Genomic DNA, 18,083 nt, shown 5'->3' on the forward strand with positions numbered 1-18,083 from the left:
ATTGGGGTATATTAGATTGTAGTTTTTGGCCATCATTTCTATTGATTAACACTTAACACACCAAAGTAATGGCAGGAATCAACATCAGTATAACAAAGTCAGACAGCAAAAAACAGAAGCAGTCAACTTTATCTAAACTACTTTATTAGGAGAAAAAACTTGAAGTGCACATGAAATGACAATAATATTCTCTCATTGTGCACGAAAACTGTGTGTGAATAACTACATATATATATATATATATATATATAATAACTACTTTTAGGGCTGTCAAAATAACGTGTTCATTTCGATTAATTAATCTGAGAAAAAATAATGCGTTAAAAAAAATAACGCAGATTAATCTATTCCATATTGACGTTTGACCTGGAGCTGTTCTAGCCACCATTGGACTGTAAAATGAAGGAGGGAGACGAGAATGTGCTGCCTGGATCATTAATTGGAACATTTACTTAAAATCTTCTTCCTGCCAACCCTGGCTACCGAAATCTGGTGCCACTGATATGTCTGCGCTCTTCTCTCTGATGCTCTGAAACAGACCATACAGGCAACACAAACACCGCTGCACGCGACGCTAGTTAACACTATAACACTATATAGCAGCTAACGTTAGCCTACCGCTAGCTAGTAGCTGGATTAAACACGGTTAAAATGCTGACAGCTAACGCTAAACGGTGTAAAGTTTGACTGTGTTTTACTGTAGAGGATTCAACACCGGTATGTAACAATCTGCAGCTGCCGTCGGAAAAACAACACAGATGGTGCGTTCAGTGAAACTGGTAAACTACATCCTCGTGGTGCATTTGAAGTTATTGTAAATGTCCTTTTCCCATCTGGTGGTTGTTTTTGTCATTCAACAGCAATTTACTAGTGAAATAAGTTAATGTTATTGTTATACATTATTATTAAATCATTTAATTTTAACCATATGGCCTTAGCAATAAACAAGCCGTTCTTTAATGTCATCGACTGTTGTTTAGTACCCTTTTTTATTCTTTTCTTTTTTTACTTTCTTAAAAAGTATCGGACCGTTAATTATGTATGCGATTAATTTCGATTAATTAATCACAGAGTATGTAATTAATTAGATTACATTTTTTAATCGATTGACAGCCCTAGTTTTTTTTCAATTGCTAAATGACTGGGCACAACTGAAGCCACGTGTACAAAACTCAAACTACAGTCTGCACTACCAGCAGTCACCTGAACTAAACAGTTCACATCACCTGCAAAACTCATTCCAAGTAACACAACTCTTAACACATGTCTCAAAACTCAAAAGGCTCAGTGCAGCCAAACACTCAGAACAATCCTCACTGAGATAACACACACTGTCACTCAGAACACACAGAGTAAAAACACTAGCGCCAAACACCAATACAGAAATTACAAACTTTTCATCTTTACAGTTTGAGTGACTTCACACTACTCAATAGTTTCTTTAAAGAAAAGATTTTATTAGATTTTATAATATACCAATTTTACGTAAGGTAAACAAGAAGGAATGAAAATCAGCAATTTGCTTCAATATAGTATTTTGTCTCTAGTAATTTATGGAATTACTGGAAAAAAAAACTAAAGCTACATAACAGTCACAAAGAATAGTGTGACTAAACCTGCCTCTCTTCAGCATCATGCGACAAGTTTTCTTCATCACACTGGATGTCTGCATCATCTCTAAATACTAATGAATGTGGTGTTTCCATTGCTTTCACCTCCATTACTTTCTGAAAAACAGTAAGAACGCAGTTTTACTGTCGTAAAGATATTGTGTTTTTCACATTTTTTTATAGCTGTGTATGTAACCTCAGACATCTTACCTGGACATGTTGGTATCTTTGCTCTTTTACGCTCGATGGTGTTTTAAGCCCCCAACGTCTTCTTCCAGGCAGCGCTGCGACCGTTGACTTCAAGGCACCTATCCCTAACCCTTTACTAATCCTAGTGCTTTCCAGGCAGCGCTGCCTGGAAGGAGACATTGGGGGCTTAAAACACAGATAAACCTGCAATCAAAATTGCAATCAGCAGTGTTTGATAGGCACCAGACTTGAAATCCATTCTGTTCCATTCTAAATCCACAGTGTTGTGCAGGTTGTGGTTAAAGCCATGGGATAAGTGTGTAGAGTTTTGAAAAGCAATGAAAAAAAACTAACTAGAGTTTGGTCCACATGAACTGCTTCTGTGCAGACTGTAGTTAGAGTTTTGCACATGTTACTCCAGTTGTCATTTAGCAATCAAAAAAAAAAAAAAACTGTTAAGTTGCAGGATTCTCTAAAATGCATCCATTTTAAAAAGCTGGTTTTGATTGAGTCCCTTCTATGGAACAGTCACATTAGTTTAAACCAGCTGGGTTTTTATTGTTATTTGAAGGAGTCCGGACACATTTTATTGGCCGATGATGTACACTAGTGGATGCTTTTAACATATTTTTTGTTCTTTTGTTTTTCTGGGTAGTAATATTTTAATACACAACACAAAGTTAAGATCTTTTACAAATACAAAAGAAAGTGTATGTTGGTTGTTGATTCTCAGATGACGCAAAATATATTCTGAAAAAAAATGGGGAAAACTTGCTGGTAATGAACTGACTGAATCAAGTAAAATAACTTGCATAGTGCACTTGGATGTAATTTGGTGGAGGCTTACTCTTCTTTCTCCATGATTACGGAATTATTAAATTAGAGTGACTTTGAATTATTTATGTTTTGTCCGAAGATAAATTTGACTTCAAATAAGGATTAGAGAAGTTAAATGAGGAACATAGGATTTTAGTACTTGTATTTAAGATTAAAGATGAAAGGGTGAGCGGAAGTGGGTCAAAGTTTTAGGTATTGAAAAAGTAAAAAATTAAAATCAATCAGTGCATTCTGCATTTTTAACTGGAAAGCCTCCATTTGGCAGGTTCATTTTCCAGTATTGTGACTGTGACAGTCTTTACAATATTTCAATTCAATAGATAAAATGTTACTTAATAAGAAGAAATACAACATGGATCTTTACAAAGTAATGATTACTTTCTTTAATGTTATGCTGTGTGTCTTTCAGCAGGAGGAGTCACCACACACAGTGAGCTGGGACTGGGAGTGTGTGTGTATAAGCATGTGTTCTCAGTCTCGGCTCAGTAGCTATTGACCTGCAACGAGGCGTTCAGCATTATACACACACACACACACACACACACACACACACACACACACACACACACACACACACAGTATGTTTTTATAGTTAGTGACAGCTGACGAATCCCCCCGCCCTGACCTCTAACCTCAGGCCCTGCCTTCTGTACCCCCCAGCTAATTGACACGTCTCCTCTGATAAACTTTCTCTTTCCCACACTCTCACACACACACACACACACACACACACACACACACACACTCACACACACACACACACACACACACACACACACACACACACAAGCTACCCCAAGATCAACATCACAATTGAATGCAAAAAAAAAAAAAAAAGAGAAAAGGGAAAAAAGTTTCATCAAAAACTTAAGCAAAGTGTAATGTACAGTAAAATGGAGAATTACCACTGTTTCTCATAGTTTTTCAATCAACGCTGTAAACAAGATGCTTTAAAAGAGTTTCAGAACTTTTGATGTAGACACATTATTCCATTTTTGTCATGCATTAGATGGTATTTCAGCGTTTTAAGATACACCTCTGCTTTTTTTTTAAGCTTCAAGTCCACTTCTTTTCCCTTCTGTTTTAGACGCATAACTCAACGATTGTGTGTTGGGCTCAGAGTGCTGCCTAAATGCGCGTGACCTACACTCAATACTGTGCCTGAACGCACCCTGTGCAGACACAGACTTACTGAAGCTGCTGCAGCTGGTCTGCTGACATGCTGCTCTGGCTACACCTCCTGTGTAGACATCCAGTCCAGTATGGACATCACTCATGAGATTTGGCTAACATAATAGGGTGCACAGAGAGAAGCCAAGAGACAGCCTGGGAGGCAGCAGAACAAACAGAAAAATGAGCAACCGATTTCACATTACACATTGTATTATGATTCAACGTTGATATAAAATATATATATAAATTAGCTTGGCTATAATTCACTGCTAAAGGCATAGTCCAAAGGATTAATTACTACGAGAACAAACTAGTTTACTGCTTCCAAAGAAAATAAGTGCAAGAAAATAAGGACTCTCAGCTTGTTTCTATATTTGCAAACTCTTATTTTTTTGCCCTTGATCAAAATGAAGAGCAGATAGATTGTTTCTGCATCCTGTCCCTGAATCCTGCAGTATGAAAGTGAGTGAGCATGGAAGTGAGAGAGAGAGAGAGAGAGAGAGAGAGAATGATTAGGGGAAAGGAACAGAGAGGGTGAGTGATGACGAGGAGTCCAGTAGCAGTTTTAGTCCCACATGTGTTACCTATTGGGTTTTGCATGGGAGGAGAGAGAGAAAGAGAAGAGAGAGAGCAAGAGAGAGAGAGAGAGAGAGAAAGAGAGAGAGAGAGAGAGAGAGAGAGGAGAGAGAGCGAGAGACAGCGAGAGAAAGAGAGCGAGAGAGAGAGCGAGTGAGCGAGAGAGAGAGAGAGAGAGAGAAGAGAGAGAGCGAGCGAGCGAGTGAGAGAGAGAGAGAGAGAGAGAGAGAGAGAGAGAGAGAGAGAGAGAGAGACCTACACTTCCCAGGCTGCCCGTGGAAAAGTATACTCTACAATTCATTGCTTCCTTCTCGCCAAATTAAAGGTCCCTTGTTAAAAAAACGGGGGAAGGGGTGAAGAGTGAAGGGATTCAAGGGGAATGCGGCAACAAAGGGGGGCTTTTATTACAGGGCAAAAAAGCTCCTGATCGCCCCCAAAACTGCATCTGTATGATGAGAGCAGAGCCTTTGTAATATGACATTTTAGTATTTATTAAGCATTGTTGTTGTTATTGACCAGCTTTTCTGTATTAATGTAGAGTTTCCCTTTTAAATCATTTCTTCTTAGACATTCGGCCAAAAAACAAACTCAATAGATGAAACGGTTATGAAAGATGGTTAAAAAGTAATATGAATGTGCTAGAATGAGATACACTGAATGGATTCATAAATATCTCCAAATTACTGGGTGTCATCATGTTAATGTTTTGGGTGCAATACACTCTTCTTTCAGGAAAAATCAAGAGTGCCAATATGTTATTCTGACAGTCAAACAGCTCACTCTTTTCACAGGATATTAAAACATCAACTGCACTTTTTTTGCTTAAAGTTATGGGGTCCAAACCTTGTTTAGCTGAACTGACCAATGAAATGGATGAAGAGAAGCGGTAGCATACCATAAACTACATTAGATTAACGGTTATATCCCATAACATAGCTGCCGTGGCCTTAATATGAAAAGCAGCAGGGGGTGTGAAGGCCAGTTCCTCCACGCTGGAAGCTGCACTTCCTACACGGGCCTCCCAGAGGAAGAGCGTTCATTCCTGCTGGAAGGTTCCCTCAGGAGCTAGAGCCTGAATGGACACTACCGCAAAAACACAGCCTCCTTACCACATGTTACATGACCTGAGGGGAAACACACACACACACACACACACACACACACACACACACACACACACACATCTGGGTTTCCACCTCTGAAAGACTTCTGTCTGGTTTGTTGATGGTTATTGTAGCCAGAATAGTTCCTGCCTCTCCCTTCTTTGCCTCTCTATACACCCCCCCACCTTCCCTTTTCCTAAATCACTTTCCCTCCTTCTATCCTCCCTCTGTCTCTCTTAGCCATAATTTACAGAACTTATCAACACGCCTTAGATTAATTAGATTGCTTTGGTGAAACTCCCTGTTGCGTCACACTGACTTAATAAACACCTGATATATTTTCCCCATAGTAGCTGGTGTTATTCCAGTTCACATGTTGTCTCCTTGTGCTTGAGGTTAACTCAAGAACTCAAGCTTCTTGATGCTGCAATGACTTCCTCCATCAAACATTCAAAGCCGCAATAAAGTTAAATGTTTCTACATTGAATGTGCCGTACCTAGACACGTGTAAAGGACAAAGTGACTTTACAAAAACACGCCATTAAATCTAAATGTTCCTACAGCCAGACGCTGATCAATATCATGCATTCAGTGATAGTCTTTTGAGAGTTAAGAGAGTTTTCACACGGGGAGCGATTGTCGCGCTTGTAATTCATTTTCAATGAGAGGCGAGCGGGCAGGTAGAGGCGCGGGCAATCTGACAGGCGACGTGACAAGCGGGCGCAATCCCGTGAAACTGTCGCGTTCGTGCCATTTGTCATTCAGTTGTACCGGCAGTCCGGCAGGGATTCAGTAGTGCACAGAATCCCCATGGTTACCACACATTGATCGCCGGGCATTTACCCATTACATTATTACATTACATTACATGTCATTTAGCGGACGCTTTTATCCAAAGCGACTTACAATTACTATATATGCAACTATGGGTTAAGTGTCTTGCTCAGGGACACATTGGTTGATGTATCGCAGTGAGAATCAAACCCGGGTCTCCCACACCAAAGGCATGTGTCATATCCTCCACCCGCCGATCGTTGTCCGCCTGTCTATTCACATGAGGAGCGCAGTGACCCCTGCGGATCCAAGTGACTACGCAGGCGAAGTGTCGCTCCCCGTGAGAAAAGCCCTTTACGGTGTAGAAAGTCCATCACAGGTGGTTCAGGGAAACCTCCTAGCATGGAGGTTCATTCCTGACTTTGGCCGCAAATATCTAATAAAATATTCTAAACTCAAGGTTCACTTGACCATATCCCTTCATCCTATTTCTGCGAACGGAACTTGCTTGGGTGTCATTTAGTGATCGGAGTACGGAATTTTAGTCGTACAAGTGGTTATATATAGTTAAAACTCTAGAAAACATATTGTAAGTGAACCTTGAGTTTAGAGTATTCTATCACAGATAACATTCAAAATCCAGTGAGGTAGAAACCAGCGACCTCTGTTCATTGCATTCAAAATACTTGCCTTGGCTCACCAAGGTTCTGTCCGAGGTTTCTGTCTGTAAAAAGGAAATTAAATTTCGCGCTGCTGTCACACCAAATGCTTGCTCAATTCTTGGATCTCTGTAAATTATAGAGTGTGGTCTAGACCTACTCTAACTGTAAAGTGTCCTGAGATAACGTAGGTTGTGATTTGACACTATACATAATATAAATAGTTGCTTTTTCGCCGCATAATAGTTGTGTTCTAGAACACAAATATTACGCACGTTGTGTAAATGCCTTAAAAGGACAACACACTAGCGGTGTCTGAACCGCCTTGTTCTCTACTGCAGTGGTTCTCAAAAGTTTTTTCCATAATGTACCCCCTTTGAAATATTTTTTCAGCCAAGTACCCCCTGACCAGCGCAAAGCATTTTTGGTATAACAAAAAAAAGCTATATAAAGAGGTACATTACAGCGCTCCACTATCATTGTCCACTTCAGTCTGTATAATATGTTTGGTGTGTGCTATGGGCATCAACAGATCACCAACAGTGTGTCAAATGACGTGATGCTGCCAGTCTATGTGTCCTTAAAAGTGCCTGAAGCATGTTTCTTTTCTGTGACCATTCCCCCCCGCTCCCTGGACTTACTGCATATGAAACTGATGGAGCACAACAAATAAAAACATTACTCTTTATAATATGACAATCATCTGGAGCAATTGGTGCATTAAGATACCTGATGACATTCTCACATTTGTTGCCATGAGTGAGCTATCCCAACACAAGGTCAATGACAGGACTTAACGGCTGTTGTCAGGCTTAAAACCCCTGAACTTTCCGTTTCAGGGTGCCACAAGTTCATAAGCGTTTGCTCCACCCTGGTACCCAACAATATTTGGAACGTTGTCCTCATCTCCATCTGTAATCACCACGGGCATTAGCCTCTGGCCAAGAATAGCCGATCAGATAATGCTGTAGCAGAGACATTAGCGGAACATTACACACACATTAAACAGCCAAGCATCTCATCAGCGCTCCGTCAACACAGCCGGGGCCAACAAATAGCTCCGGAGATGGCGTGATAGCCATGCGGTGGGGATTTTGTTGGCACGCACCAGCTTTGAAGTTACAGTACAAGAGCAAATGCTGCTACCTAAAAATGCTGTGTACAAGCTACACGCCCAGAGATCTAAACCAGTCAGGAGGTCGGAGCGATGGTGGGATGATCTTCCATAGGGGAGTCCCTCTTTTTTCTGTTATTGGCTTGAGGACACTGAAGTCATGCCCTCAGAACTGTTTCTGTGGATTTGGGGGTTTTACACAACCTGAGGGGGTTTTCATTGTACAATAACACACAATTAACACACGCACTAAATATCTTTAAATTTGACGGTTTCGACAAAAAGTAAAATTAAGGCATTTAGCGTTTGTTGTTGAAAAGGCTTTAACCCTCCTGTTGTCCTCGGGTCAAATTTGACACACAAATTTAGAAAAAGGGGTTTCTTTCAACCAAATTGTCAAAAAAAAAATAATGTGAATGGTTCCATGCAACGCTCTTCACAAGTAAAATAAATGATCAGTTCACTACTATCATTGAATTTGGGTGTTTTATTCAATTTTATAGCAATAAAAAAAATGATAAGAGTACAATTTACAGCAGTTTTTGGTGAGACAAAATCTTTAAAATCCTAGCTACTGCCTCATTTCTTGTCCAAGAATTTCTCTCTCAGGTGAGTTCGGTATAAAAATTGGCTGATTATATTTGTTTCTTCAACACACTTGATGAAGACATGGATTAAGAGGAAGATGCAGAGGGTGATGAGTTGGGTTTAGTGGGCAAACACTTGACAAACTGTTGAATTTCAGGAAAACTAATATGGATGAACAGTCGGATCATCACCTCCCAGTTGATGATGACTTGGTTTTTTTGGTGGTTGAAAAACATTTGGATGTGTGGAGCTCACACTCGGCACTCAGATGGAACCGAGGAGCGCACACAAGCAAGCAGTTTTATTTTGAGAACACACTTTTGGGGACACGCGCTTCAAAAACCAGCTGTAATTTAGTGAACAAACCACACCAATTAAAATGCCATGTAACCCCCCTGATGAGGCAAAAATACAAACTCTTGCGGCACCCCAACATACAACTAAATCTAAAAACATTTTGGAGCATTTTGTTCCCACAAAATGACCAGAACCAACCCCATGCAGAATTGTGAGGCGACAGACTTCCTGTAAGTCCTGATCCACGTTCTTAAAAAGCTCAGTCACAAAGCCAAATCATAACTGTAATCAAATGTTAAGTCATGGCAGTGTGCACTTATATTAATGACAGTCTTACATTGTCATGATCTGACCTTTGACTTTCTTGCTACTTATTTGTAATTTTAATTAACATAATGAACTTTTGAATGAAATTTGTACATTTGGGTGATGTTGGAGGTGAAGCGTGTTCTATTTTTGCACTCAGCTAAAGTCAAAAATAGAGGAGAGTAAAAAGGATACCAGTGAGAGTTTTAGCTTAAGCCAGTGATCTGTGTTACTGGGTGTACTGGTCAGATATGGGAGCACCTTCTTTTGAAGAGAGGAAACAGAAGTGCTTAATTGAGGAAGTCCTGTGTATCGCAGGTTTTAACACACATGCACGCACGCACGCGCACACACACGAGACTCTTCCAGCAGCATGCAGGGTTTTGCCAGTATCTTCTGTAATGACCACACCTACTTCTACACACTATAAACACCATTAAACATTTACTCAAACACACTCAATTTCCAGCAAACACACCACACACATGCAATATTCAAGCCTAGTTTCACAAGCCACATATTTTACTTTCCATCTGTGAGGACGCTTAGCCTCAGAAAAAGTGTGTCTGTGTGTGTGTGTGTGTGTGTGTGTGTGTGTGTGTGTGTGTTTGTGGATGGACAAACAAGGGTTCATTTTCTGTCTGTGTTTGTATTCATGGCGGTTGAGCTGGGAATAGAGAGACCTCTATCTGTCACAAACATCAACACACATCCAGAACAGAGATCCATGGGTCAGAAATTCTGGCCATGGCCCGGGAGAATCCTGTTCAGGATGAGGAAACCTGCCTGCTGTGTGTGTGTGTGTGTGTGTGTGTGTGTGCAGAAGCTGGATGTGAATAGCAGCCAGTGACAGTAAACTGATAGCTCTGTTCACTGTGTTTCTGTAATCTGACAGACAGACTACGTAATTCAGCCATGTTAGCACAAGTCTCCTCCGGCATCCAAACACTCAGTGCGTCTCCATGCGTAGCATGTGAATAACTGGGTTATGCCAGTTCTCCCTGTAGACATAAGCGGGGAAGAACAGGAAGATGACAGGAGTAACTCTACTTCCAATACAGTAGGTGGCGCTCTGCCAACGCCAACTTTTTCTTCTGGTTGACCTATGTCAAAATTACACCCACGGGCCACTAAATTAGTAAAATGTAACAACTTAATGTTTCATTCACACACTTGTCACAGCGTAGGAAAGCACATTGCTCTCGCCAGATGACTGACAACTTGTTCGGCTCATTATATCTGTAACCAGTGTCACCCAGTGTCGGGTGGAATTAGCAAACTAACTTTCTTAGTTAACTAACATTAGCCAGCAGCCGCAGCGGAGGCAGCTCGGCCCCTCCACTTCTTTGCAGAGACACAGCGTTGACAGCCCCGGAGATGGACAATCTGTTTATCCAGCTCCCGGTGTCTGCTGCTGTCTCGGCGGGGAGTAAGACAGACGCACCGCAGGCTATTTGCTGCCGATGGCCCGCTGATTTGGGCGACGCTGTTTTGATGTATGGTATCATAGCAACGACTACGATTCACAGCGCTGATGGATTATTTCCGGTTCAAAAACCACTCCACACTTAAACTGATAATTCTCCGGTTAAGGTGTATACATGCAGGAATACCCCGGTTACTGAAGGAGTTCTCTAACCGGGTTATGAGACCTCCAATTTTAACCGGGGTAAGGTGTATACATGGCGTTCGGAAATCGGGGTATTGCCTTAAACGAATATAATTGTTTTTTAAACTGCATGTAAATGCACTGACTGACTCTCACTGAGTCACTGCCTGTGCACCCTCACTCTGCTGCTGACAACACAACTCACATGAGAGGAAGGGAAGGATGGAGTGGATAGGTGTGTTTCTGCAGCTTTATCTACCTATCTATCTATCCACATAAAAAAGTAGGATGTGACTGTACATGTTATAGAAATCAGAGTGTAGGTGTAAAACTTGAAACTGACATGAATCTAATTAAAATGAACTTCCTGAAGTATGACACCACCTGTGGGCAGTATGAACTGTAGTTGATTTATTGCCTGATAATTGGATTTTTTGATTGCCAAAATATAAACAATAACCAATATAGGGTTTCCTTTAAAAGTTGAGTCGTGTCAGGCAGAAGAAGCTTCTAAAACCATCAGACAAACACGAATAACCCTTTTCAATTACATATATTTTTTTCTTTTTTTAAATAAGAAGTGAGGAAGGCCCCAATAAAGTTCCTTTTCTAGGAATGAGTCAAACACAAACATCAAGGCTGTTGCAACACGTGGACATCACCTAATGGATGAAGCTAAAGCTCATGCTGATACACAAAGGACATTACTAATGGGCGAAGGCTAATGGTAAATGGTAAATGCTAATATGTGCAAGGTGCAATACTGACTCATGCCAATGCCTGCAGACAATGCTAAGGACTGATACTAATATGCATGAGATACAACAGGATAACAGAGGACCTGGGTTAATGCTGGTGGATAATTGCTGTTAGCATAAAGCTTTAGTGGCTGAGTCAGTACATAACATGGCTGAATGAGACCAGTGACCGCAGACTGACCCTGGATCTGATGATTTCTCTACTCTGACTCAAAGACAATTCGAGGACTCAAGGTTCGGTTAGAGCTCAAATTTAGTTCTAGCTATCCATTTGTGTGTGTGTGTGTGTGTGTGTGTGTGTGTGTGTGTGTGTGTGTGTGTGCAATCTGGATGTTGTCTGTGATCCCAGGTGGGCTGCAGGGGAGGAGTAGAACAACAAAAAGGGATGCAGCGCCAGGAAAGAGGAGAAGGAAGACACTCTTCCTTTCATCTCTCTTTCACCCGTCCTTTTCAAGCCAAAGGGAGAGAGAGAGAGCGAGAGACTGCGCTCCACTCATCCCTCTCTCTCTTTTTCTCTCTCTGTGTCCCACTCGCAGACGCCTTTTGATGCCTTTCAAGTCGACCAAATGTGCTTTCTGGCTGCCATGCAATCTAACAGAAAGGTCTGTGTGTGTGTGTGTGTGTGTGTGTGTGTGTGTGTGTGTGTGGGGGGGTTTTGGCATGCTGCCTAATTACTTTTAAGCCACAGACAGGTAGGCGGAAGGTGTATGCGTCTTTATCTGAAAAATAAGAGCTTTGAACTGATTTGTTCCCTACCACTTGTTCCCTGGTTTTATGGGAGCTGTGAGCTGCCCAGCACACCCAAAGGCTTTTTTGGCTTTTTGCCACCATTAGACAGAAACAGTCTCCTGTACGTCTCAGGCCAAATTCAAACAGAGCCCCACCAGCGCATCGGCATGACCGGAGTGCAAAGCATTGATAAAATCAACCCGTTCTCACTCCGAACTCGTAAAATACAGACGTTTAGACAGTGGCTGTCAGTGTCTGAAGCGACGAAAAAAAGCGTCCTTCAGCGTGTTTGTAGAACGTACCGGGGAGAGCATCATCTACACGGGGTTTAGCGAGTAGTATGTAAGGGGGAAATTCCGCGTAGGGAGGTTGGTCGGGGTGGTGGATGGGTCAAACACAGGACTTTCACCCAGGAGACCGGGGATCATATCCCGTGTGTGTTTTTAACCGTCCCATTATTGCCGTGTGTCACGGAAGCCGCTTTCTTCTTTAACCGGCCCGTTATTCCTGCATGTCACGGAAGCGTAAGCCCACCCACGACCTTTTCCTAAACTCAACCGTCCCGTTCTTCTCGCGAGTCACGGAAAAGTAAGCCCACCCACGACCTTTCCCTAAACTCAACCGTCCCGTTCCCCAAGCACGTTTAGTTAAAGTGCGTTATATGACGCTAAAGGAGACTTTTAGCGTCAATAACAACAACAAAGGCACCTGACCAGGCGTCCGTATTTTACAAGATGGGAGTGAGAACGTGTTAATAAAATACTCTCCCCCTAAAGGTATGTTATGTAACTTTTCCGCAGTAACATAACTAAAAAAACAACTTGACCTATCTTATATATTTTGTTGAGTTGTGAACTTACATTGTCCGAAATGTTCCAAACAATGTTCAAATTCTATTTTGTTAATTTAAATGAAGGTAACGTTCTGTTACATTCAGGTACCGGCGCCTGTCGATGGTCAAATCCATGTCATATTTGTTTATGCGTCAAGGTTGTGGTTGTCTGCCAGAAGTTGTCATAAATTGACATTTTATCCAGTTTTCAAGCTGCTGACCGGCTAATTGGAAGAAGTTTGGGGTTCAGTGTCTTGCTCAAGAACACTTGACAGAGAAAGGTTTCTTGCTTTCTCTCGGTCTCTTTCTGTCTGGAGGAGAAGTGGTGGATATAGGACAAGTCTGGACATGAAGCTACCTCCCGCCCCTCCCCTCATCACCAAATCACTTCCCCCCTTCCCTCCGTCCCTCCTTCCCCCTCTTGGAAATCTTTAAATGCAAACCACAGACTTGCTCTGAAGGTTTCCATGACAAACGATACTAATTAGGGATCATTTTCCTTTAGCTTTTTTCAGTAATGTCTGAGGGGGGCAGAACTGATAGGTAAGAGTGACGTACGTGTGTGTGTGTGTGTGTGTGTGTGTGTGTGTGTGTGTGTGCGCATGCGTGCGTGCGTGTGTGTGTGTAAGAGAGAGACACACAGAAGTAAAACACTATTAAAATCTCCATTTTGATATTAAGCCTGGGGTCACATAAAATTAAGCATTATAAAACACATTAAATAACAGTTATGTTGGATTTGGATGTGAAGAAAAGTAAAACAACTGATGCACCTTTCTTATATAGAATTAACAGTGCATTTGTATGGAGCTTAATGCTGCTACAGCTTCAACATGTGTAGAGCCTTTCCGAGATAAAACTTTTTTTTTCCACAGCTTGGTGTAGCACATATACTGACCTTATTACATACATAATTTCTGCCATCAGTTAATATCAGTTTACATAGAGTTATGCAGATTTGTGAAAAAGGTAGCACTTGTATTGGGAAAGACAAAAAGTTGGATGGGTGCATCCCTAGTTTGATCACATTTTTTCAATTCTCTGTTTTTATCGGAAACACTTCAAACAGAACAATAGCTGCTTTAGTTTATGCATGAATGATGAACACATGTGATCAATAAAACAGGCATTCTATTATATTTCTATAGCTATATCACTCAGAATCTGGATTTGGAGGAACATCTGCTGGGTTACTCTGTGGCATCTAACAGAAAGAAGGTGATTTTTCTGCCACAGAAAATGGAACTACAGATTTGAGAGATTCTGGTGACAGCAGCGGGTGGAAGGAGGGAAACACCCTAAACAGGAAACAACAGGATTTACAGGGAATGTAACTAATTATTTGCTTAAATCATTTATCAAGGACAAATACTAAACGTTTCCTGGTTACAGCTTCCCAAATGTGAGGCTTTGATTGCTCTCTTCTGTTTCCTATCATTGTACACGGAATGCCTCAATTTTTTTTAATGCACGCTAAAAACCCCATTTGAAGACATAACTGAGATCTGTGATCTGTAAACCTGCAATGGTTGTCAATGAATCATTGATCTTGACAATTTATAGTAAAATGTATCATGATCAAATGAGTGAAACTAATAAAATGATGAATCAAAGACTGAGTAGTAGGTTGATGTTTTTTTACTCAGACAAAAAAAAACAAAAAAAAACGTAATCTCCTGTTACAAAAGCTTGATATTCATGTGTGTATGTATGTGTGTGTGTGTGTGTGTGTGTGTGTGTGTGTGTGTGTGTGTGTGTGTGTGTGTGTAGAATTCTCAGAAAATACACACTGGTACATCTGACACACTCACCGGCAGAGTGTGTGTGTGTGTGTGTTTATGAATGTATACGTATGTGTGTGTGTGTGTGTGTGTGTATTGATTTAATGATCCTGCGACGCCCTCTCTGTGTCTCCCACACCTCCCCTTCTCATTAGTGGCGACGCCTGAGTGGATTAACCACACACTTGCACACACACACGCACACGCACACGCACACACACACACACACACACACACACACACACACACACACACACACACACACACACACACACACAAGCCCATCAAAGCAAATCTATCTGCCCCGGTTTAGGAAAGACAAACTGTCATAAAACACAGATTTGTCCTCAATGCAAACCAGAAGCCCATTTCTAGCAAGAGACCAGTGTGTGTGTGTGTGTGTGTGTGTGTGTGTGTGTGTGTGTGTGTGTATGTGTGTGTGTGTGTGTGTTTATGTGCGTGTGTGCAGGCCATTGAGATCTTGTTGTAAGAAGTGTGTGTGTTTGAAGTGATCTGCTGATTGTATCTCAATTTCAACTAATCACATTAGAAACTAAATGGGAGAACAAAAACAAAACATGTCAGGCTGGAGATGGAAGGGAAGAAGAGAAAGATATATAAGTGTCAGCCTACTTGATTTGGTTGATTGGGGAAATAAATAGAATCTAAAGGTTCTGCTAAATGACCAGATACCTCCTCTTGTGATCTGCTACGTCTCCAATGGACAGAAGGAGGGACTGAGAGCAGAACCAGATGGATGGAGACATGAAGAGAAGAGAGAGTGAGAACGAGAGTCAGCAGACTCAGAGTAGAGGATAAGAGCGTGGTCCAACTCTCCAAACAGAAAAACAGTGAGTGTAGACCTGGCAACAGTAGGCCAGCAACGCCGGACACACTCCCAGCTCTCCCCTAATGACGGCGGAAGAAGTTGTCCATAGAAATAACACTGCGATAATGATGTTCTTCACTGTGATCATGGATACGAAAGCAAAATCAGTCAAATACAAAGCTCAGTAGTGAAGAATGTCTTAAAGGGCATTACAGATTTTTTAGATTTGTTTTAATACAATATTAACGCATACTAAAATAATTATTCAAACTACCTCATGTTGGAATAAAAAAAAGTGAAACCTCCACTTGTGGATATTACAGCCTTGCTGTGCGTCTTGTGTAAGATAGTCTCTTGCCAGACCTTCCTCCACAGCCCTGTAGAGGAGGGTCTGGCTAGTCCACACAGCATTCCGGGGATGGGAGAAAAACGTACTCAGGTTTATTGGAATTTCTTTAAACCAATCACTGTTGTCTTGGGCGGCGCTAAGCGCCGGATGAGGCCACGGTGCCGCTGCAAAATAGCCTCAGGAAGGAACTTGTTTTGGTGGAACATGTGTACGTTCAAAGGTTGTTTTAGTCGTGCAACAGAAAACTCAGATTGGACAGATAGTCTAGCTAGCTGTCTGGATTTACCCTGCAGAGATCTGAGGAGCAGTTAACCATAGTCCTCACAAATCCACCAGAGTTTAGAACGCCAACACAAAGGAAGTGGAAGGTAACGTACATCTGGTCGAAAAGAGTGACATTCGGCGGAATCTCCGGCAACACCGGAGCAATCCCCGAGTGGAATGTCACATATAGACTATGTGTAAGATAACAGAAGAAGATACTAATACAATTGCAAGTAATCATTCATTTTACCAATCTTAGTACAGTGGCAGCAAGCTCAACAGGATAGCCCAGATATCCGTTACTCTAGCCACATCCCTCAGCTTCTCCTGGGGGTAATCTATGTAATCGTTCCAGGGTTTTCTGGGTATCCTCTCAGTTGGACACACCCAGCATACCTCAGCAGGAAAGGGCCCAGAAGGCACCACATCAACTTTCAGTGCAAACGCGTAGTGGATATGCTATGAGATCGGACCAGATGTCTGAGCACCTCACTCTGTCTCTGAGGGTGTTCACAGTTATGAGTCTTGAAGACTCACATGAAGACTGGATGGGCGATCTTTCATGATGCATCCAGTATTTTAGGGTAAAGAGCAGGTCTACTGTTGACCAGGATGCTGCCATAATTGGTAAGGATAGGTGCTAGGAACAAAGTTTCTAGAAAGTGGATTAAGGCATATTTCCTGGGAAGGCTAAGGACTTTGATAAAAAATCTGGCGTCACAATATATAGGACTCACAACCCCACCCTAAAGACCACTTCACAGCTATATTTTGAGATTGTACCTGTCCATTTCCACAGACATAAATCCATTCAGCCCTTATTTTATGCTGCATCTGCAGAACCAAACGTATCGTTTGATTTCATCTTTTGGCACCGACTAGAATCCAAACCATGCTGATTCTGCAGACCATGAGCCAACAGCAGTCAAAGTGGTATGTACAAATAACAGATGAGACAGAGCGCTATGCCGTGAGGGAAAATAGAGGCGGATTAGAAATAGTGTGACAGACAGTGAACAGATATCAGTGTCAGGGCTCTGGTCAGGATTTAGTAACAAGCTGGGAGCAATGCTGCGGATGTACTGCTGGAGTGATGTATTTCGACACGGGTCAGTTGGAAATGTGACAAGGTGAGGCAGAGCCACTGATGAGTTAGAGCTGGAGAATATTCAGCTCCAAAAAAAGACACAAATAAAAGAAGAAGGAGATGAGAGAACAGTACAGTAGAGAGAGGAATCACACAAAGATGAGGGTATTATCCTACCTTTCTTGACTTTCTTAGATGCATGTTTCTTCCTGATGAACTTGGTCACTTCCGGTGGAAGTTCCAGCTCCTCCCCGTCACCAGCCACCTCTGCAATGGGCTCAACACCTCCTAAGAGACAGGTAGGAGGGATATAAACAGGGCTTAATTTGAGCAATTTGAACATGTTCCGGCACCTTCGACGTTGGATCCGGAACCTTTTTTATTGGATCCGGCACCTCCTGTGTCACTATAAAAAATGTATCGCCTAAATGAAAAAAATAAACTACTGTTTGTGTAGTGTTCAATGTTGTTATCTGTCTTGTTAGTCTTTATTCCCCATTGGAGTTCCACAAAAGTCTTGTGTTTGCATTTTCGATGCGTTTTGAGGTGAATTTTCAGGGTGGGGGGGAGAGGGACGGAGGGAGGGGATCGGCACTTCAACAGCGCGGCGCTGCACTTC

At 41.8% G+C, this 18,083-nt stretch overlaps 1 protein-coding gene across 2 annotated transcripts in view; it reads right to left on the reverse strand.

Annotated features, from left to right (window-relative positions):
- bbs9 (Bardet-Biedl syndrome 9) overlaps positions 1–18,083 on the reverse strand; it is a 201,953-nt gene that overhangs the window by 47,799 nt on the left and 136,071 nt on the right. For both annotated transcript variants that reach the window (XM_031298508.2, XM_031298507.2), the window contains one exon: positions 17,642–17,752. In XM_031298508.2, coding sequence (XP_031154368.1) covers positions 17,642–17,752 — 111 coding nt within the window. The remainder of the gene's footprint in view (positions 1–17,641; positions 17,753–18,083) is intronic.

Source organism: Sander lucioperca, chromosome 10 (genome assembly GCF_008315115.2).
Source record: "Sander lucioperca isolate FBNREF2018 chromosome 10, SLUC_FBN_1.2, whole genome shotgun sequence".
In the NCBI taxonomy this organism is placed as follows: domain Eukaryota; kingdom Metazoa; phylum Chordata; class Actinopteri; order Perciformes; family Percidae; genus Sander; species Sander lucioperca.